This window comes from Nerophis lumbriciformis, linkage group LG22, assembly GCF_033978685.3.
Source record: "Nerophis lumbriciformis linkage group LG22, RoL_Nlum_v2.1, whole genome shotgun sequence".
Lineage (NCBI taxonomy): Eukaryota > Metazoa > Chordata > Actinopteri > Syngnathiformes > Syngnathidae > Nerophis > Nerophis lumbriciformis.
The window spans coordinates 32,483,591-32,506,581 of NC_084569.2; the positions used below are offsets into that span (position 1 = coordinate 32,483,591).

Consider the following 22,991-nt stretch of genomic DNA (forward strand, 5'->3'; position numbering starts at 1 on the left):
AATGTTGAATAACGTGGACCCCGACTTAAACAAGTTGAAAAACTTATTCGGGTGTTACCATTTAATGGTCAATTGTACGGAATATGTACTGTACTGTGCAATCTACTAATAAAAGTCTCAATCAATCAATCAAAAAAGCACTTTATATGTAGAAGAGTTTTGTTAAGAAACCGTTCTGAGCCTTATCTTATTTAGTTTTTATTTGATATATGTTGACCACATTAACCCTGGCAATGGACCCTTTTTATGTTATTATTATCCGTAGCATTCATGACTACCTGCTGTTGCACTGATCAGCCTAGTGGTGGCTCACACACAGAGCTATTTCTATTTTTGGGCAGAATTATTATAGTGTTCCCAATGTTAAAAGGATAAACCCATTGTTTACAAATTTGGTAAATAAATAACCAAAACATTTATTTTTTGTTGTTTTCTTACTGTACCGAAAATGAACCGAACCGTGACCTCTAAACCGAGGTACGTACCGAACCGAAATTTTTGTGTACCGTTACATCCTTAGTTGACTCCCATCAATAAAATGACTACGCTGAATATTTAAGTTTTACTTCTATAGTATAGTCCAGGGGTCGGCAACCTTTACCAGTCAAAGAGCCATTTTGACCAGTTTCACAAATTATAGAAAACAATGGGAGCCGCAAATTTTTTTTGAAATTTCAAATGAAATATCACTGCATACAAAGTTGTTTTTTTTGCTTTGTGCTATGTATAAATCAGGGGTCTCAGACACGCTGCCCACACCTTTATGTGGATTTTGAAAGTTGGTGCGGCACGCGGGTTTTAAATGAATGGCTCAGCGTGATAGTACAGCATATAGCACCCACTACTGCCAGCGTGCCTAATCAGCCACACGTTGTATGGGGCTTCCGCTTGCTCAGTAGGTGACAGCAAGGCATACTTGGTCAACAACCACACAGGTCACACTGACGGTGGCGGTATAAAAAAAAAAAAAAACTTTAACACTCTTACTAATAATGCTCCACACTGTGAACCCACACCAAACAAGAACGACAAACAAATTTCGGGAGAACATCTGCACCGTAACACAACATAAACACAACAGGACAAATACCCAGAATCCCATGCAGCCCTAACTCTTCCGGGATACAAATGTTGTACCATCATGGCACGCCCATATTATAGCCGTAAGGGTGAAAAACGGTGAATATTAATCCCGAGAGTTTTCTGCGAGAGGCACTTAAATCCGGAAGTCTCACGGGAAAATTGGGGGGTTCAGCAAGTAAGCTGCTGAGCCGCATCAGAGTGATCAAAGAGCCGCATGCGGCTCCGGAGCCGCGGGTTGCCGACCCCTGGTATAGTCCCTTAGGAAGATTTACTGTCATAAGAACCGATGCTGAAGTGTGAAGGCCGTACTGTATCTGTCTATCTTCACTAACAAAAGGTGAATAAAGCGACTTTACATATTGAAGGAGCTATGTAATCGGCATAGAGAAACACATATTTTCCGGCTTCTGTGCATCACTGGCGCTTTCATACATACTGTAAGGTGAACCCACTTAAGGATGCACACAAAAAGTAACTTAAGCTAATCGTGCTTGAGGTTACCTTAGTGCTAGCGAGTTGTCCTTGCAGCGAAATAGCAGCTATTAGACACACAAAGAGTAGGCAGTGGGCAGCTTTCCAAGGCAACAGAAACCCACAGAATGGGGACCGGACATGCCGTGGACTTGTGAGAGGTAGCACACTCCAGCCGAAACCACAAATTGCAATTACTGAGACTTACGTTTTCTCACAGAAATATAAAACAACTCACACCGGGACCTTTGACATATCCGGTAGATCCCAAGTCCAGTCCATGTGCCAAACCTTGAGATGCTTACAGTGTTTCCCACAGGACTGCAATATATCTGTGGTGTTGGGTTGCGGCATGGAGCAAAACTCAGTGGGCCTGATCTACTAAGAATCCAAATAACAGCCGCTAAATAGCGTGTGCAAACTATAAAATTGCACGTACTATTATTTGTGGGCATGTTGCGAATGATCTACTAAGCCTGTGTGCTCAAATAGCCCTATTTAAATGAGGATTCTGCATGTACTACTGGACTGGTCACCTTGGAAACACTCTTGTCCTGCACATCCATGGCATCATGATCCATCCAATCCATGTTTAGCTATGATGTGGAACATGCAGCAGACAACTATACTCTGCCCCACCTTTTCTGGGCTACAGTACAACTGGTGTCTGCTCGCTCTACATCAGCGCTTAAGTCATAGAGCAGTGGTTCTTAACCCTGTTGGAGATACCGAACCCCACCAGTTTCATACGCCCATTCACCGAACCCTTCTTTAGTGAAAAATAAAATGTTTTTTTTTCTTTCAAATCCAATACTAACAGGTCCACTTCCATGGCAGTGATGGAACTAGTTGAGGAGGTAACCACTGTAATTAATAAGAGGGAGTTTGTTGTTGGCGTTTTTATTGACCTGAGCAAGGCCTTTGACACCATCGATCACACATTACTTTTAAACAAAATGCAGAGGTATGGTTTTAGAGGTCTTGCTCATGATTGGTTGAAAAGTTATTTTGGTGGTAGAGAACAGTATGTGCATATGAACAATGTAGATTCAGATAAAAAGATTATAACACATGGAGTGCCCCAAGTTTCTGTACTGGGACCAAAATTGTTTTTATTGTATTTTAATGATATCTGCAAAATCTTTAAAAAAAACTCAATTGTATTCTCTTTGCTGATGATACAAGTATGTACTGTTCTGGGCAAGACCATGGCCAACTCTTAGAGACTGTAGAGCAGGGGTGCTCACACTTTTTCTGCAGGCGAGCTACTTTTCAATTGATCAAGTCGTGGGGATCTACCTCATTCATATATATAATTTATATTTACTTATTTATGAAATATATGTTTTTGTTAACAAGTTAAAGGTGTTTAATGATAATGCAAGCATGTTTAACACATATAGTTAATATTGTTAATACATTAAAGTTGTTTAATGATAATACAAGTATGTTTAATACATATAGTTAATATTGTTAACAAGTTAAAGGTGTTTAAAGATAATGCAAGCATGTTTAACACATATAGTTAATATTGTTAACAAGTTAAAGGTGGTTAAAAATAATACAAGCATGTTTAACACAAATAGTTAATATTGTTAACAACTTAAAGGTGGTTAAAGATAATACAAGCATGTTTAACACATATAGATTCCTTTCTTTCATGAAGACAGGAATATAAGTTGGTGTATTACCTGATTCTGATGACTTGCATTGATTGGAATCAGACAGTGGTGATGATAACGTCCGCATTTTCGAATGGAGGAGAAAAAAAGTCCTCCTTTCTGTCCAATACCACATGAAAGTGGTTGTTTTTTGGCATCTTATTTGTCCAGCTTCCGTACTCCTTTGTATACACTTTACAAGAAATACATTGTCGGCAAACTCCGTAGCTTGCTAGCTTGTGCACGCCAGCTTTCTGAGACTCTTATTTTGGTAGCGCAGGCAGGATGAAGCAGAGCTTTTATTGTGCAACTGTGTAGTCGGTCTTTGGAGTTTTGACGACAGGTACGGCGCCAGAGTCTGTTGAAATAAAGTGTTTCTCGCCTTCCAGTCGGTAATTTTAATGAGCTGGCAGCAGCCAGCGTCATCTCAGAAGACCCTCGGGTGCCGTGAATGTCAATCAAGTGACGAAAGTGACGTCATAGTGAAGATTTATGATCGCTCATTTTTAGGACTATTTTTTTAATGCCTGGCTGGTGATCGACTGACACACCCTCCGAGATCGACCGGTAGATCGCGATCGACGTAATGAGCACCCCTGCTGTAGAGAGTGAACTCCACATACTAAAGCAATGGTTTGATGCCAATAAACTGTCAATCAACCTAAATAAAACAAAATATATAATTTTTGGAAACGGGAAAAATAACATACAGTGTCATATAAGAATTGATGATATAGAGATACAAAGGGTGTATTCAACAACATTTTTGGGAATCTATATAGATGATAAATTAAATTGGAAACTGTACATAAATATTCTTAAGACAAAGATGGCAAAAAATATTGCTATATTACATAAAATCAAAAACTCCGTAAATCAAAAGGCTCTTATAATGTTATATATTTCTTTCGTACTCCCTTGTCTTAATTATTGTGTTGAAATCTGGGGTAACAATTACAAAACAAACATCAACTCTATATTCTTACTTCAAAAGAAAGCGATTAGAATTGTAAATTATGCAGATTATCATGACCATACCAATGCTCTGTTTATTAAAGTAAAAACATTAAAACTGCACAATCTTGTTGACCTCAACAATGCTATTGTGACGTACAAAGCTCATAACCACATGCTGCCTCGGTGTCTACAGGATAGGTTCAAACCCAGAGAGAATCCCTATGACCTCAGAGGTATAGCTGTCTTCCAGAAAGCTAAGATAAGAAGGAGCTTAAAAAGTAGATGTGTTTCTGTCAGGGGGGTTCAACTGTGGAACAGCTTGGATGATCCCTTAAAATGTTCCAGTTCCATTCACACATTTAGAAAACACTTTAAGACCAATGTCTTGAAAATATATATCACTCTTGAATCAACACAGTAGTTAATACTATGATCAATGTTAATTAAAATACTAAATGTGGGATATAAATAATAATGGAAGTATAATTGTTTGTATATAGTATATAAATTGGTACAAAGGTTTAACACGTGTACAAGGATATTTCACATGCCTTTACTGTGTATATAATTGAACAGTGTTCATGTTGTGTATAATGTGTATTTATAATATGTTGTACAAAAGACATTTCATAATTTTCGGAAGTTCATCCTGTACTTGACATTGGTACAGGGTTAGGCGCAATAAGTGTTCAAATTCAGCCTAAACCCTTTCGGTCTGCAACATTTTCATTTTCAATCTATGAATGTACAACTGTTTGTTTATTTTGTTGACCATTGACCGAAGAATAATAAAAAATAAATAAAAAAATTAAAAAAATACAAATGTATATGTTTTTTTTACTGGTGCAGAAAATGAACCGTGCATGAACAAAACCAAGACAGAGCATGAACTCAGAACAAATTACACACCTGCAAATCAGTCTGACTTCTGCTGTTGCCTTTGAGAGACCAGTTTAGATATGCGTGGCTTCACCTTGGCAAGTGCCACTCTCATGTCATTTTCACAGCAAGGTTTGTTCCTTTTCTTCGTTTTTATGTCCAGCACCCTCGAAAAGGATTGCCCGCAAAGACCGGGGGTATCCATAATTCGCCGATAGGGGGAAGTTTTTATTTACATGATGAGTCGGGTGTGTCTTGACCTCCGCGGCGGAGGCTCCGCCGAACCCCTGAAGCTGACTCACCGAACCCCTAGGGTTCGATCGAACCCAGGTTAAGAACCACTGTCATAGAGGAACTGCACTCTTTTTGGTAAAACTATCGTTCACGATCATTATGAGAGATAAGAACACACATCTTTTTTAACGATTTTAAATATGATTAAAAAAAAAACGCTTGAAAGATGCGGTTAATAGGAGTCATCATTGTAGCCTTCAAGGCCCTTTGAATTAACTTCAAAACCCTCCATCAATATTTTATATACACACTGCAAGTCCAGTGACGTGCGGTGAGGTTGATGGCTGGTGAGGCACTGACTTCATCACAGTCAGATTTACAAACATATGAACCCTAAAGAGTATCTTATTCACCATTTGATTGGCAGCAGTTAACGGGTTATGTTTAAAAGCTCATACCAGCATTCTTCCCTGCTTGGCACTCAGCATCAAAGGTTGGAATTGGGGGTTAAATCACCAAAAATGATTCCCAGGCGCGGCGCCGCTGCTGCCCACTGCTCCCCTCATCTCCCAGGGGGTGATCAAGGGGATGGGTCAAATGCAGAGGACAAATTTCATTACACCTAGTGTGTGTGTGTGACAATCATTGGTACTTTAACTTAACTTTAACTTTACACATACAAACTGTAGCACACAAAAAAGCACATTTAATAAAAAAAACGTTATTATGGTCTTACCTTTACTTATAAATGAAGTCCATGCGCCGCTGTTGTGCTGGATTAATGCACCCCTGACGGGAGTGTTATATCAACTAAAGCCCTCACTTAAACTTTCCACGTGCAAGATTGAATCTATTTAAAAAAGGGTAACCGAGGGTTTATAAATGTCGCCTATACTGTATGAAACTACAAAATAACAAACACGGAGGCTCCAGTTTACACGAGGACCACTTTATTTAACTTCTTTCAAAAAGCTCCGCTCCACTTCAACGTGTCATCACTTCCGCTCTTAGCGCCTTCAAAATAAGAGCTCAAGGCATATACTGTATAACAGCGCATAACAGGAACTTAACATCACAAAGAGGAAAGCCCATAAAAATATGTTACAAAAGTTATTTAATAAGAAGCCAAAAAGTGCAAAAACAATAATGTTCGTGTTGGAGGAGTTGTGAATTAGGTACACCTGCAGTCTGCAGGTGTACCTAATGTTGTGGCCCTGCAGTCATTCACAACTCCTCCAACACGAACATTATTGTTTTTGCACTTTTTGGCTTCTTATGAAATAACTTTTTTAAATAGATTCAATCTTGCACGTGGAAAGTTTTAAGTGTCGGCTTTAGTTGATATAACACTCCCGTCAGGGGTTGCGTTCTACGGCGGGGTTGCAGGAGGCGGGACTACTGCGAGCCTCAGCCAGTGCGTCTTTTGCAGCCGTTTTATGATCGCTCAGCACAAGAAATACGTTACACACATACAGTTGTTGACAAAATACACTGTACATTATATACCTCAGCTAACTAAACTATGGAAATGTATAATATAATTCATATAGCAATACAGTCTCACTGCACAGCAGGCCAGCAGTTAGCCGAGTCCGCAATCCATGTTGAGGCACTGAGTGACGTGCCTCAACTGGCTGCTGTTCACCGTCTCTTCTCAGTATTTGAATGGCAAATGTGAAAATTCAGCGATTTTAAATAAAAATGATCTAAAACTGGTGAAGTTAAATGGAAAATAACTTTATAGTATAATCATTGGATACATATAACAATTTAATACATTTTTTTTCTTTTTACATTTTTTTTCTTTCCATGATGGCAGGTGAGGCCCCGTCTCACCTGCCTCTAGTGACTGCACGTCACTGTGCAAGTCCATATATGATGTAGTAACAGACACATTCATAACAATATGTAATATATTCAATATTTACCGCGCATTGATTTCTGTTTCCATAGCAGCGCACGTCTGACTCCTGGCAACATGTGTGTTCCTACTTCCGGAATCAAACACGAGTGTGTGTTCTAATCACGGCAGACTTGGTAACAGACAATGAAGACGACTACAGTAAAATGCAGTGCACTCAAGACAGACACAATAGTGAGGGCTCAGTGATGTACACATACCACACTGCAAAAACTGAAATCTAAGTAAGATTAAATATCTCAAATAAGGGTGATATTTGCTTATTTTCTGTCTGATAAGATAACTCTTCTCACTAAGCAGATTTTATGTGAAAGTGTTTTACTTGTTTTAAGGGGTTTGGTCCTAAATTATCTCAGTAAGATATTACAGCTTGTTGCTGAGAATTTATGACCTATTTTGAGTAAAACATGCTTGAAACTAGAATATCAACTGATGCAAAGCTCACAAGTATAAAACTACTTTTTTAAAGTAATAATTTCTTACTTCAAGCATGAAACAAAAATCATGATGCCGAGCGCATATCATTGTGTCAAGATAATGGCACTAGCATTTACTTAATTTAAGAATATTTTTCAACTGTTAGAGAAAAAAGGTCTCAATTTTTTTTTCTACCAAGAAAAGTGCACTTGTTATTAGTGAGAATATACTTATTTTAAGGTATTTTTGGGTTAATTGAAATTAGCTAATTTTACTTGTTTTGGAAAGTCTTGACAAGCCAAATTTTCTTGTTCTATTGGCAGATAATTTTGCTTAGTTCAAGTAAAAATACCCCTAATTTTTTTAAATCTTGTTTATGAACACTGACTTTTTGCAGTGCACTAGAGATTTAATGATATGAACACTTCATATTATAGTTATTGTGCCAGAAATCATCATAATTATCATGTTATTGTTGAATGTACTAAACAAGTACTAGTACACAAACTCAAATATTTTAAGCAAGTTTTATTTAGGAAATAAAATAATTAAATGTTTTTCTGGCTTCATATTATTGTTATTTGAGTGTTGTAATGTGTTTATCTTCTTTTGTTTTAATTTGTAAAGGTTTTAGAAGTTTTCCAAACGAGGGTTGCACATCCGGTTTATGTTATGCCACGGGGGTTCTGTTGGTGTTGTAGGCACGTACGATGTCCGTGTATCAATCTTTATAATCTATCACTCAATGCCTGTAAGTCAAATGTACACAATTTAATACCTTAGTTGAGTGGTTCTTAACCTGGGTTCGATCGAACCCTAGGGGTTCGGTGAGTCGGGCTCAGGGGTTCGATGGAGGTCAAGACACACCCGACTCATCGTGTATATAAAAACTTCTCCCTATCGGCGTATTACGGATACGGCAACAGCAGAAGTCACACTGATTTACAGTTGTGTAATTTGTTGTGAGTTTATGCACTGTGTTGGTTTTGTTGTTTGAACAAGGTGATGTTCATGCACGGTTCATTTTGTGCACCACTAATAAAACATGGTAACACTTTAGTATGGGGAACATATTCACCATTAATTAGTTGCTTATTAACATGCAAATTAGTAACATATTGGCTCTTAACTAGTCATTATTAAGTACTTATTAATGCCTTATTCGGCATGGCCTTATTATAACCCTAACCCTCTAACCCTGGCCCAAACCAAGTAACTCTAAATTAAGTCTTTGTTACTTAGAATATGTTCCCCTAGTGTCCAAAAAACTCTGAATTAAGTCTTTGTTACTTATAATATGTTCCCCATACTAAAGTGTTACCAAAAACATATAACTTTGTCTTGAATTTGAAAAAAAAACATTTTATTTTTCACTAAAGAAGGGTTTGGTGAATGCGCATATGAAACTGGTGGGGTTCGCTACCTCCAACAAGGTTAAGAACCACTGCCTTAGTTGCTCAGACAGCAATGTGTTTATATAACTTTAGATTGGGGTACGTCTTTTCTTAATTGGACAAATGAGGATTCACAACCTTATACTTTTGAAGCTGAATATACTGCTGCTTATTAGAGATGCGCGGATAGGCAATTTATTTCATCCGCAACCGCGTCAGAAAGTCGTCAACCATCCGCCATCCACCCGATGTAACGTTTGATCAGAACTGCACCCGCCCGCCATCCGCCCGTTGTTATATATCTAATATTAATTAAAAAAAAAAAAAGGGTGAAAACTACGCGAATTGCACCTTGTGCAGACAAGATTTTTCGATCGGACACGGAGGAATTAGCGATGTAAAAGACCACGTTGGGACAAAAAAACACAAGTCTAATGCCGTTGCTAGCGATACAAGTGGAAAACTTTCAACGTTTTTCGTCGCCCAAACAGATTCTTTGGATGTGATAAATGCCGAAGTTTTATTTACGGAGGCAATAATTGAGCATGGACTTCCAATCGCACTGGCTGATCACATGGGACAGTTAATAATGTAATGCAACCTTTAAAAATCATTACGCGGTGATCGCGATCCCAAAAATAAACTTTTCTTGCATGATAATGTCCAGAAAAATTTGCTTTATATTACTATAGAGTCCTTTTAACGAATGAGTTTGATGGTTTATCACAAACCTTAAATGAAATTCCATGGCCACCGTCCTGCTCTCTATATCAACCAGGGTGAGCCCCACCCCTTTCGTGAGCGCACTGCGCGCGGAGTGACCCCTGTTACGTGCCCCCGGCAACAGGGGTGGCAAGCAGGTAAGCTGCGCGGGCGGAGCGCGCGGAGTGACCCATGTTACGAGCCCCCGGCCACGGGGGTGGCGGGCAGGTAGCTGCTTACCTGCTGCACGTGACGCCGGCCGCGGCGAAAGCGGACGAGGCGGGGTGTCGGTGCGGTGGGCGCGGTAGTGACCCTGGACGTGCGTCGGGCCCTTCTCGCGGATCGCCTCAGCTACGGCTCCCGGTGGGGCCCTCTCGGGGGAAGGGGCCTCGGTCCCGGACCCCGGCGAGGCGTCCCTTCTCCGCTCCGTAAAAGTGTCCATCTCTTTTCTTTTTTTTTTCTTCTGTTGTGGCATATGCAGCAGGTGCCTGCTCGTTTTTCGTATGTGGGTAACAACATTTAACTATGTATATATATTTCCGAATTGGTTTAACGGCCACCCGCAAAAAAAAACAAAAACAAAAAAAAAAAAAAAAAAAATCTAATTAATCCGCCCACCCGACCCGCGAGCGGATAAAATCTTATTTTTTTTAATTTCATCCGCCCGATCCGCGGATAATCCGCGGACTCCGCGGTTGTGTCCGCAAACCGCGCATCTCTACTGCTTATAGAAGCGAGCACAAAGGAAGAGTGAGACGTTGGAGCAAACAGAAGCCGGGAGAGTGAGGTGAAAGCGATTTTGACGCCATAAATGTGGTACTTGGAGCCAAGTTATTTCAACATAAATGGAGTGCTTACCCAAAATCAACAGGAAACGTCCCTGGCCATCTGGACCAGACAGACAACTGTCCATCGCGTGAGTCACTTTAATATTGATCATGATACACGCAGCACGTTGTGTGTGTTAGTACAACTACAGTACATACGCTGTCTGGCTAGCTGTGTGCAAACAAAACATGAAATAATACTTTACAGATATTGTAATATGATTGTTCATGTTTTTCAGTCAGTACAGATTGGTGTCTAATCACAGTGTTGTGCATTACAAACTCCAACGTGTTTCGTGTTGTTGTAGAAGCTAGCTTATCTCTTGCCATAGCTAGCTTTTATAGCTAAGACCGAAGTACGCTAGAAAAAGTGTTTGCTTTTACAATAACAATGTCACTACAGCTTGGTTATTATACAGGTTACGGAACGTAAATGAAGTATTGTTGACGTTTTTTCAATGCATTTTAAAAGTGATTTAGAGGTAGAATTGATTGCTCCCATTAGCTGAATTGCTAGCCACCGAGAACGAGCCGATTGTTTACATGTTAGAAAGCAAAAAAAAAACAACAACCTTTTGTCTTCTTATCTGTAATAATGATTGTGAACGATGGGTAAAATTCCAAAAAAGTGCAGTACCCATTTAGCAGCTATAACATGGAAATTGATGAATGGATAATGTGTCAAATATTTGTATTTCTGACAGTCCAAATATGTTGACACACACTGACGACTAGCTCTCCGTCATCTGTCATTGCATTTGTGCGTAAATGTGCTAGTTTCCACGTCGCAAAAACAGCTAAATTATTTTTGCATCTACCAGTTGTGGGCATTCTAATAATCCGCATATACAGTACAGGCCAAACGTGTGGACGCACCATCTCATTTCAATGCGTTTTCTTTATTTTCATGACATTGTAGATTGTCACTGAAGGCATCAAAACTATGACACCTGTGAAGTGAAAACCCTTTCAGGTGACTACCTCTTGAAGCTCATTGAGAGAATGCCAAGAGTGGCTATTTTGAAGAAACTAGAATATAAAACATGTTTTCAGTTATTTTACATTTTTTGTTAAGTACATAACTCCACGTGTTCATTCATAGTTATGATGCCTTCAGTGACAATCTACAATGTAAATAGTCATGAAAATAAAATAAATGCATTGAATGAGAAGGTGTGTCCAAACTTTTGGCCTGTACTGTATATGAAGACAGACACGCTAAATAGATTGTGGCCGTTACTTTGACAATTTAAGAGACACACGGGGTTCAGCGTTGTGTGTACTATTAAGTTTGCACATGTTTTAGTACACCTTCAGTAGTTTAGGCCCGGTGTTCGTGCGTGGGCGAGTAAAACTGAGCTTTTTGGTTTGTGTCATAAGAAATGAGCGACATTATCTCTTAAATCAACAGCGAACAACAACATGAATTTATCGACTAAAGTGCGCTAGTCTTATTAATTTTAGCGGCCGTGCGTTTTATAAGATTCAAAAACATTCATGATGTTTGAATGTAGGTGTGCGACGATTTGAAAGAGAATGTAAACACCATACGTCTGATATATCACTACAGTGACTTTAACAGATGCGTTAAAATGTAAAGTCAAAGTCAATTGTGATATGTGCCTACTGGGTGTGTCTGATTTTCCCCATTTGTTGGTGAGTAAAAGCGAAAATGACAAATCTAGAAAAAGAAAAAAATCTTTCAAATCTGCCAAATCCTTAAAGTTTAAAGGCCTACTGAAATGCGATTTTCTTATTTAAACGGGGATAGCAGGTCCATTCTATGTGTCATACTTGATAATTTCGCGATATTGCCATATTTTTGCTGAAAGGATTTAGTAGAGAACATCGACAATAAAGTTCGCAACTTTTGGTTGCTGATAAAAAAGCCTTGCCTGTACCGGAAGTAGCAGACGAGTAGCGTGACGTCACAGGTTGTGGAGCTCCTCACATCTGCACATTGTTTACAATCATGGCCACCAGCAGCGAGAGCGATTCGGACCGAGAAAGCGACGATTTCCCCATTAATTTGAGCGAGGATGAAAGATTCGTGGATGAGGAAAGTGAGAGTGAAGGACTAGAGGACAGTGGGAGCGATTCAGATAGGGAAGATGCTGTGAGAGGCGGGTGGGACCTGATATTCAGCTGGGAATGACTAAAACAGTAAATAAACACAAGACATATATATACTCTATTAGCCACAACACAACCAGGCTTATATTTAATATGCCACAAATTAATCCCGCATAACAAACACCTCCCCCCTCCCGTCCATATAACCCGCCAATACAACTCAAACACCTGCACAACACCCTCAATCCCACAGCCCAAAGTACCGTTCACCTCCCCAAAGTTCATACAGCACATATATTTCCCCAAAGTCCCCAAAGTTACGTACGTGACATGCACATAGCGGCACGCACGTACGGGCAAGCGATCAAATGTTTGCAAGCCGCAGCTGCATGCGTACTCACGGTACCGCGTCTACGCATCCAACTCAAAGCACTGGTAAGAGTATCTGTTGTCCCAGTTCTCCACAGGCCAATGGTAAAGCTGGACGGTCATCTTCCGGGAATGTAAACAATGATGTTATCCGGCACAACAGTCAGGGGGTGCATTCAACGGCGGGAGTGCGTTATCCAGCACAACACCTGCCGCAATACACCGCTTCCCACCTACAGCTTTCTTCTTTGCTGTCTCCATTGTTCATTGAACAAATTGCAAAAGATTCACCAACACAGATGTCCAGAATACTGTGGAATTTTGCGATGAAAACAGACGACTTAATAGCTGGCCACCATGCTGTCCCAAAATGTCCTCTACAATCCGTGACATCACGCACAGGCGTCATCATACCGAGACGTTTTCAGCAAGATATTTCGCGCAAAATTTAAAATTGCACTTTAGAAAGCTAACCCGGCCATATTGGCATGTGTTGCAATGTTAAGATTTCATCATTGATATATAAACTACCAGACTGCGTGGTCGGTAGTAGTGGGTTTCAGTAGGCCTTTAAATGACTATATGAGAAACACTGGCTTAACAAAATGATCCTACTAAATCCATTTAATACACACACTGACTTATATCAAATATTCTGGTTATGATTGGTCAGGTTTTAGTAGTGAGTACTCAAAAATTCCAGAGAAATGTGGCTTACCTTCATGAGAACTGATTCGGACAGTTTTTCTCTGTTGACAATCTTTATGGCCACTTTCTGCCCTGTTATACAGTGGACACCCAACTTTACCAGTCCTGAAAGACAAGTAGAGGATGTTCTGGTTATCCAAGAAATAAACAGAAGACTGAAGAGGGAGTAAAATGCAGTATTCACAGGAATAATACACTATAAATTACAAATTGTGAGGATAAAGTTTAGCAACAAACACAGACAAGACATGGTTAACTAGAAAAGCAGACCTCTGCCAGGTCCTACCTCCCAACAGTAAAACAAGTCCTGAATACAGACGGTGATTCGAATCGCCCCCAAAATGTAATCACTTGTTCCTTATCCATGTTCTGACATTTCCTGAAAGTTTCATTAAGATCTGCCAATAACTTTTTGAGCTATGTATACAGAGTGGAGATGTCCGATAAATGCTTTAAAATGTAATATCGGAAATTATCGGCATCGGTTTCAAAATTATCGGTATCGGTTTCAAAAAGTAAAATGTATGCCTTTTCAAAACGCCGCTGTGTACACGGACGTAGGGAGAAGTACAGAACGCCAATAAACCTTATAGGCACTGCCTTCGCGTGCCGGCCCAGTCACATAATATCTACGGCTTTTCACACACACAAGTGAATGCAAGGCATAATTTGTCAACAGCCATACAGGTCACACTGAGGGTGGCCATATAAACAACTTTAACACTGTTACAAATATGCGCCACACTGTGAACCCACACCAAACAAGAATGACAAACACATTTCGGGAGAACATCTACAGCGTAACACAACATAAACACAACAGAACAAATACCCAGAACCCCTTGCAGCACTAACTCTTCCGGGATGCTACAATATACCCCCCCCCCCGGCAACCCCCTCACCTCCCACCTCAACCTCCTCATGCTCTCTCAGGGAGAGCATGTCCCAAATTCCAAGCTGCTGTTTTGAGGCATGTTAAAAAAAAGAATGCACTTTGTGACTTCAATAATAAATATGGCAGTGCCATGTTGGCATTTTTTTTCATAACTTGAGTTGATTTATTTTGGAAAACCTTGTTACATTGTTTAATGCATCCAGCGGGGCATCACAAGAAAATTAGGCATAATAATGTGTTAATTTCACGACTGTATATATCGGTATCGATTGATATCGGAATCGGTAATTAAGAGTTGGACAATATCGGAATATCGGATATCGGCAAAAAAGCCATTATCGGACATCTCTAATACAGAGTGAAGCCTCTTGTTAGTCATCCTCTGTCTTTATCTCTGTGGGCGGAGGCGAGGCCGCAAGCTTACACGCACAGAAGTTGAAGCTTGTGATGTAAATGGAATATAACTAGAGATGTCCGATAATGGCTTTTTTGCCGATATCTGATATTCCGATATTGTCCAACTCTTAATTACAGATACCGATATCAACCGATACCGATATATACAGTCGTGGTATTAACACATTATTATGTCTAATTTTGTTGTGATGCCCCGCTGGATGCATTAAACAATGTAACAAGGTTTTTTAACAAGGGGTATTTAGCGGGTAGCGGGGGTGTATATTGTAGCGTCCCGGAAGAGTTAGTGCTCCAAGGGGTTCTGGGTGTTTGTTCTGTTGTGTTTATGTTGTGTTACGGTGCGGATGTTCTCCCGAAATGTGTTTGTCATTCTTGTTTGGTGTGGGTTCACAGTGTGGCGCATATCAGTGTTGTTTATATGGCCACCCTCAGTGTGACCTGTTTGGCTATTGACCAAGTATGTTGCATTCACTTGTGTGTGAAAAGTCGTAGATATTACGTGACTGGGCCTGCACGCAAAGGCAGTGCCTTTAAGGTTTATTAGCACTCTGTACATCTCCCTACGTCCATGTACACAGCAGTGTTTTAAAAAGTCAAAAATTTTACTTTTTGATACCGATAATGTTGAAACCGATACCGATAATTTCCGATATTACATTTTAAAGCATTTATCGGCCGATAATATCGGCAGTCCGATCTTATCAGACATCTCTAAATATAACGTGGTAGAAATGATCCGACTCAACCTCAAAATGTAATTAGTCGTTCCTTATCTCATTTGGGCCATTTCCTGAATATTTAATGAAAATCCGCCCATAACTTTGAGTTATTGACAATCATCTCTCGCCGTATTGCGCTTCAAATACAGCCGCTTCACTACATTGCGTATTTATTATTTTTTAAGCATATTCTACATACTAGGTCTTATTTATGTAGTATATCTATTACAGTGCAGTATTTGTCTTATTTTCTATTATTATGCTGTGGCAAACTGCTAACAACAACACAGCTAATCTTGGCACTATCTTTCCTGCGAAAGTCAAGTTGGCAGAACTTTTTAATGCACTTCAATGGACTTTGGCGCCACCTATTGCTAACAAGACTTCTACTAGCAACGCAAAGTGGAGGTGAACTCTTAATTGAAGGATGCACTTCATCTTCTGCATTTTCCTGAGGGAACTCTCCTGAAGGAATCAATAAAGTACTATCTATGTATCTTTCTATCTATCTTCGATATCAATAACAGAGCTCCACATGATATCGGTGAGTCATTTTGAAACGAATTGTATAATTTGAAATTAATTGTATTGTATTGTATGTTGTATATTATAAGATGATGTACATTTTAACTGTGGGTCCCTATCCATAAGCCCTACGCTTCTAGGGATTCCCTTTTTGCAGAACGGACTCTAATATTAACAAAAGGAACAATATTCTAATATAAAATGTCTGTATATAAATAAAATTAAAAAAACATGTGGAATGACAACGCGCAGAAAACGTTCCAAGTAAGTAAAGTAAGGCTCCACTTATCAAAAATTGCGCTAGCCCAAAGCTAATATATGACATGCTACTTATTAGCAATGTTCCCTCTAATTGTTCATGTGTGTGAGCAAACACAAAAAGTCCCTGAGCATTCAGTGGAGCACATGTGAGCAACATCTTTTATTATAACACTCAAATGAGAGGAGCCATTTTCATGAGATTATTTTGTAATATTAGTGATTTGGCCCACTTGTAATGAAAATTCTTTTTTGGGGGGGGATATAAACAAAAATATTTTGACATTTAGGGCAGACAATAGATATATGATTGATGTGAATATGGTGTAATGGATAGGAATGTCTGATGCTGGATGTCAATAAAAAAATAAATAAATAAAATAAATCTTGTTTTCATAAGCTATGGATTAGTATTGTACAATATGTCTGGGTGGGGGTCCTGCTTTGGAAATCATTTGTACCCCTTTCAGAGATCACATTTAGTTGCCCTTAAACATCCTCATGTTGCACAATGAAATGTAAGCATAGGATGAAGTGTGCATTCCTGTAACTTTCTCTAGTAACAGCATTCCATGATTAATATCAATAAATTAACATTAATAATAAATGACAGTAGAATAAGCACACGTATGACTGAGGAGTCATAGTGTAACTTTGTGTGATGTTTGAGTTGTCGGACTTTTTGTGTGGCCATAAACGCACCAGTGGCTTAGTGCTATGCGTGTTGGTGACAGATGACAAGTTGGTTTTGGCCTGGGTTGTACGGCAGAAAGTGACTAGTTTTTCCAGATAGAAGTTTTTTACTCATGTTTTTGGTGTGGTTATGGCCGAATATAAACAGTTTTGCTCAATAAAGTGATCGATATAATTCCTGTCCTCGAAGCATCTCGATAGACGTTACAATATTTGAACGCTGTTCAATTGAACACCGTTAGGGCCGCTTGTTGTCACTGTCACTCAGAGTTGCATTGCAAAATTACACAGAATAAATGTGTTTATTTTGTTTAGAATTCAGATGGGATTTGATTTGGCTTATTGCCAGCTTATTGAGGTGACCGACCACATCAACGACGTGGCGGTCCACTTTAAAGGACATGACGGGCCCCTTTAAATGGTTGTGAAGGACCACATGAAATGACGTGAAGGACCACATGAAATGACGTTGCAAACCACATTAATGATATGGCGGGTCACCTTAAATAATGTGAAGGAACACATTAAATGATGTGCCACACCACGTTGAATGACATGGCGTGCCAGCTTAATGAGATGACGGACGACATCAATGACGTGGCGGTCCACTTTAAATTATGTGGCGATCCACATGAAATGACGTGAAGGACCACATGAAATGACGTGAAGGACCACATGAAATGATGTAAAGGACCACATGAAATGATGTAAAGGACCACATGAAATGACGTTGCAAACCACGTTAATGATATGGCGGGCCACTTTAAATAATGTGAAGGATCACATTAAATGATGTGCCACACCACGTTGAATGACATGGCGTGCCAGTTTAATGAGGTGACGGACCACATCAATGACGTGACGGTCCCCTTTAAATGACGTGGCGGTCCACTTTAAATGGTCGTGACGGACCACATGAAATGACGTGAAGGACCACATGAAATGACGTGAAGGACCGCATTAAATGATGTGGCAAACCACGTTAATGACCTGGTGGACCACATTAAATAACGTGAAGGACCACATTAAAAGTGATGTGGCAGACCACATTGAACGACATGGCGTGCCACATTAATTAGGCGACAGTCCACTTTAAATGACGTGGCGGTCCACTTTAAATGACGTGGCGGTCCACTTTAAATGGTCGTGACGGACCACATGAAATAACGTGAAGGACCACATGAAATAACGTGAAGGACCACATGAAATGACGTGAAGGACCACATGAAATGACGTGAAGGACCACATGAAATGGCGTGAAAGACCACGTGAAAGACCACATGAAATGACGTGAAGGACTACATGAAATGACGTAAAAGACCACATGAAATGACGTGAAGGACCGCATTAAATGATGTGGCAAACCACGTTAATGACCTGGTGGACCACGTTAAATAACGTGAAAAACCACATTAAAAGTGATGTGGCACAACACATTGAACGACATGGCGTGCCACATTAATTAGGCGACAGTCCACTTTAAATGACGTGGCGGTCCACTTTAAATGGTCGTGACGGACCACATGAAATAACGTGAAAGACCACATGAAATGACGTGAAGGACCACATGAAATGATGTAAAGGACAAAATGAAATGACGTAAAGGACCACATTAAATGATGTGAAGGACCACATTAAATGATGTGGCAAACCACGTTAATGACCTGGTGGGCCACGAAAAATATTGTGAAGGACCACATTAAGTGATGTGGCAGACCACATTGAAAGACATGGCGTGCCACATTAATTAGGCGACAGTCCACTTTAAATGACGTGGCGGTCCACTTTAAATGACGTGGCGGTCCACTTTAAATGACGTGACGGTCCACTTTAAATGATGTGGCGGTCCAAAATAAATGGTCGTGAAGGACCACATGAAATGACATGAAGAACCACATGAAATAACGTGAAGGACCACATGAAATTATGTAAAGGACCACATAAAATGATGTAAAGGACAACATGAAATGACGTGAAGGACCACATGAAATGATGTGGCAAACCACGTTAATGACCTGGTGGGCCACATAAATAACGTGAAGGACCACATGAAAGTGATGTGGCAGACCACATTGAAAGACATGGCGTGCCACATTAATTAGGCGACAGTCCACTTTAAATGACGTGGCGGTCCACTTTAAATGGTCGTGACGGACCACATGAAATAACATGAAAGACCACCTTAATTAACGTGAAGGACCACATCAAATGACGTGACAGACCACATTGAATTATATGGCGGGCCAATTTAAATAATGTGAAGGATCACATGAAATGATGTGAAGGACCACATGAAATGACGTAAAGGACCACATGAAATGACGTGAAGGACCACATTAAATGATGTGGCAAACCACACTAATGACCTGGTGGGCCCCGTTAAATAACGTGAAGGACCACATTAAGTGATGTGGCAGACCACATTGAAAGACATGGCGTGCCACATTAATTAGGCGACAGTCCACTTTAAATGACGTGGCGGTCCACTTTAAATGACGTGGCGGTCCACTTTAAATGGTCGTGAAGGACCACATCAATGACGTGAAGGACCACATGAAATAACGTGAAGGACCACATGAAATGACGTGAAGGACCACATGAAATGACGTGAAGGACCACATGAAATGACGTGAAGGACCACATGAAATGACGTGAAGGACCACATTAAATGATGTAAAGGACCACATTAAATGATGTAAAGGACCACATTAAATGATGTAAAGGACCACATGAAATGACGTGAAGGACCACATGAAATAACGTGAAGGACCACATTGAACGACACGGCGTGCCACATTTATTAGGCGACAGTCCACTTTAAATGACGTGGCGGTCCACTTTAAATGGTTGTGACGGACCACATAAAATAACGTGAAGGACCACATGAAATGACGTGAAGGACCACATTAAATGATGTGGCAAACCACACTAATGACCTGGTGGGCCCCGTTAAATAACGTGAAGGACCACATTAAGTGATGTGGCAGACCACATTGAAAGACATGGCGTGCCACATTAATTAGGCGACAGTCCACTTTAAATGACGTGGCGGTCCACTTTAAATGACGTGACGGACCACATGAAATGACGTGAAGGACCACATGAAATGACATGAAGGACCACATGAAATGATGTAAAGGACCACATGAAATGACGTGATTAAGGACCACGTTAAATGATGTGGCAAACCACGTTAATGACCTGGTGAGCCACATTAAATAACGTGAAGGACCACATTAAGTGATGTGGCAGACCACATTGAACGACATGGCGTGCCACATTAATTAGGCGACAGTCCACTTTAAATGACGTGGCGGGTCAGATCTGGCCCCCGGGCCTTGAGTTAGACACCTGTGCAGTACTAGAAACTCCCAATTCCGATGCAGTGCAGTATAACCCCCCCAATATGATCATGATATTGTATTCGAGCTGACAGTGCAGACTATACAGGAGATGAAAAAGTAGCTCCTTACCGGTCTGTCCCTTCCCAAGGGTCTTCTCCAGCCGGTAAGGCCCCACATACTGGTTGGACTGGCCCATCTCCTTGCTGCTCAGCTTCCCCGACATTGCAGCGGAATGCTGATTGGGAACGGATGAATCAAGACAGACGTGGGCCCGGTTCGGCTCGCAATGCAGTAGGGCTCATCCCAGGTCGGAAGGTTGGTGCTGAGTTAACGCCGGGCCCTGCAGGCTCCTCCCATATGCACTTGTTTGTCCTGCAGAGAGAACCACCCATCCACCTCCCCAAAAAAAAAAAAAAAAAAAAAAAAAAAACTGGAATAAAGTCCGATGTAGCCAATGTGGGCTTGTAGTGAGATTTTACGTGCAAAACGTGGAGATCAGAGGAAGATGACGTGATTATGAAGGCCACCCCCACTTTTTTTTTTTTTTTTTTTTTTTTTTTTTTTTAGCGGTAACACGCCGGCTGCTTCAGTTTTACTATTTTCGTGCACGCATTTGACGTAAAGTGCTGCAGGAAGACGAACGGGATCGATTTCTCGCAAGTGCAGAGTCTCAGATATCCCAAGTCAGAATGCGCCGATCCATGGTCGATATCAGGGACCCCACACCTCAACACCCACACCCTCCTTTTTTCTGTTTTTTTTTTTTTTTTTTTCAAATGTCAAAAAAACATCTCATCTTCTGTCTTCATGTGCCCGGTTCGTCCAGATAAAATACAATTAAAAAAAAAAATACAATCTACAATCGGAAAAGCATCAGCATCCAGAATGGCTTTTCCAATATCCGGTACACACTTTGCTCACACCACCACCACCACCACCACCACCCTCCTCCTCCTCCTCCTCCTCCTCGACAGGAAACGTCCAAGACAGGCCGGCTACAACTAAGCGAACCCACCGTGGGTTTCTGTGGACGAATATCGGATTAGGGGAGGCAGTCGACCCGGGTCCTGGACGCAAGAAGCGGCAGCAGCACCATCCTGTCGTCCGGTGTCTCCTCCTGACCGGCGGTGCTCATATATGACTACAAGCCCCTTACCGCCCAAAAAACGCCTCTAAAAATGTCAAATAAGCGGACTTAAAAGTGGTTTCGCGTTCTAAAAATGGCCTTTTTTGATCCAGAACTCGTAATGTTCCTCTTTATGGTTCCTTCTGGCTCCTTCTATTCATCCCATACGCTCAACATCAGCATCCGGGTTCCGCTTTACCCCCCACCCCCTCCTTCCCCTCCCTTCCTGTCGCTCTCCTGCTCTCTCTCTCTTTTCTCTCTCTCCTTTTTTCTTTTTTCTTTGTACTGCAAAGTTCATTCTATGCAAGTGGCTGCAGAAAAAAAAAAGAAGCATAAATATAAAGAGTCACAACTAAAAGCATGAATTGAACAAAAAATATATATATAAATGACGTGACAAACCACGTTGAATGAATAAATAACCTTAAATAACGTGAAAGGTCCCTTTTAAATGGTGTGGCAGATGTTTACTAGTGGGTGATGTCATGTGCGATACAAGCAGTCCTGCAGGTGATCTCATGTGCGATACAAGCAGTCCTGCAGCATGTTTACTTGTGTGTGTGATATCATGTGCGACACAAGCAGTCCTGCTGAATGTTTACTTGTGTGTGATATCATGTGTGATACAAGCCATCCAGCAGCATGTTTACTTGTGTGTGATATCATGTGCGATACAAGCAGTTATAGCGTGTTTAATTGTGTGTGATATGTGTGATACAAGCAGTCCTGCAGAGTGTTTACTTGCATTTCATATCATGTGCGAAGCAAGCCGTCCTGCAACGCGTTTTCTTGTGTGATATCATGTGCAATACAAGCGGTCCTGCAGAATTTTTACTTGTGTGTGATATTATGTGCGATACAAGCAGTCCTGCAACGCGTTTACTTGTGTGTGATATCATGTGCAATACAAGCGGTCCTGCAGTGTTTACTTGTGTGTGATATTATGTGCGACACAAGCAGTCCTGCAGAGCGTTTACTTGTGTGTGATACCATGTGCGATACAAGCAGTCCTGCAGTGTGTTTATTTGCATTTTATGTCATGTGCAATACAAGCAGTCCTGCAGAGTGTTTACTCGTGTGTTATCTCATGTGCGATACAAGCAGTCCTGCAGAGTGTTTACTTGCATTTTATATCATGTGCCATACAAGCAGTCATTCAACGTGTTTACTTGTGTGATATCATGTGCAATACAAGCAGTCCTGCAGATGATCTCATGTGCGATACAAGCAGTCCTGCAGCATGTTTACTTGTGTGTGTGATATAATGTGCGACACAAGCAGTCCTGCTGAATGTTTACTTGTGTGTGGTATCATGTGT

General features: G+C 40.6%; 1 protein-coding gene across 3 annotated transcripts in view; it reads right to left on the reverse strand.

Annotated features, from left to right (window-relative positions):
• brsk1b (BR serine/threonine kinase 1b) overlaps window positions 1–21,501 on the reverse strand; it is a 79,742-nt gene extending 58,241 nt beyond the window's left edge. For 2 of the 3 annotated variants that reach the window (XM_061973723.2, XM_061973722.2), the window contains exons 1-2: window positions 20,677–21,501; window positions 13,707–13,801 (exon numbers count right to left, since the gene is read on the reverse strand). In XM_061973723.2, the coding sequence (XP_061829707.1) occupies window positions 13,707–13,801; window positions 20,677–20,770 (189 nt within the window). In that variant the 5' untranslated portion in view covers window positions 20,771–21,501. The remainder of the gene's footprint in view (window positions 1–13,706; window positions 13,802–20,676) is intronic. The other variant, XM_061973724.2, reaches the window with a different exon arrangement.
• Between the last annotated feature and the right edge of the window lie 1,490 nt (window positions 21,502–22,991).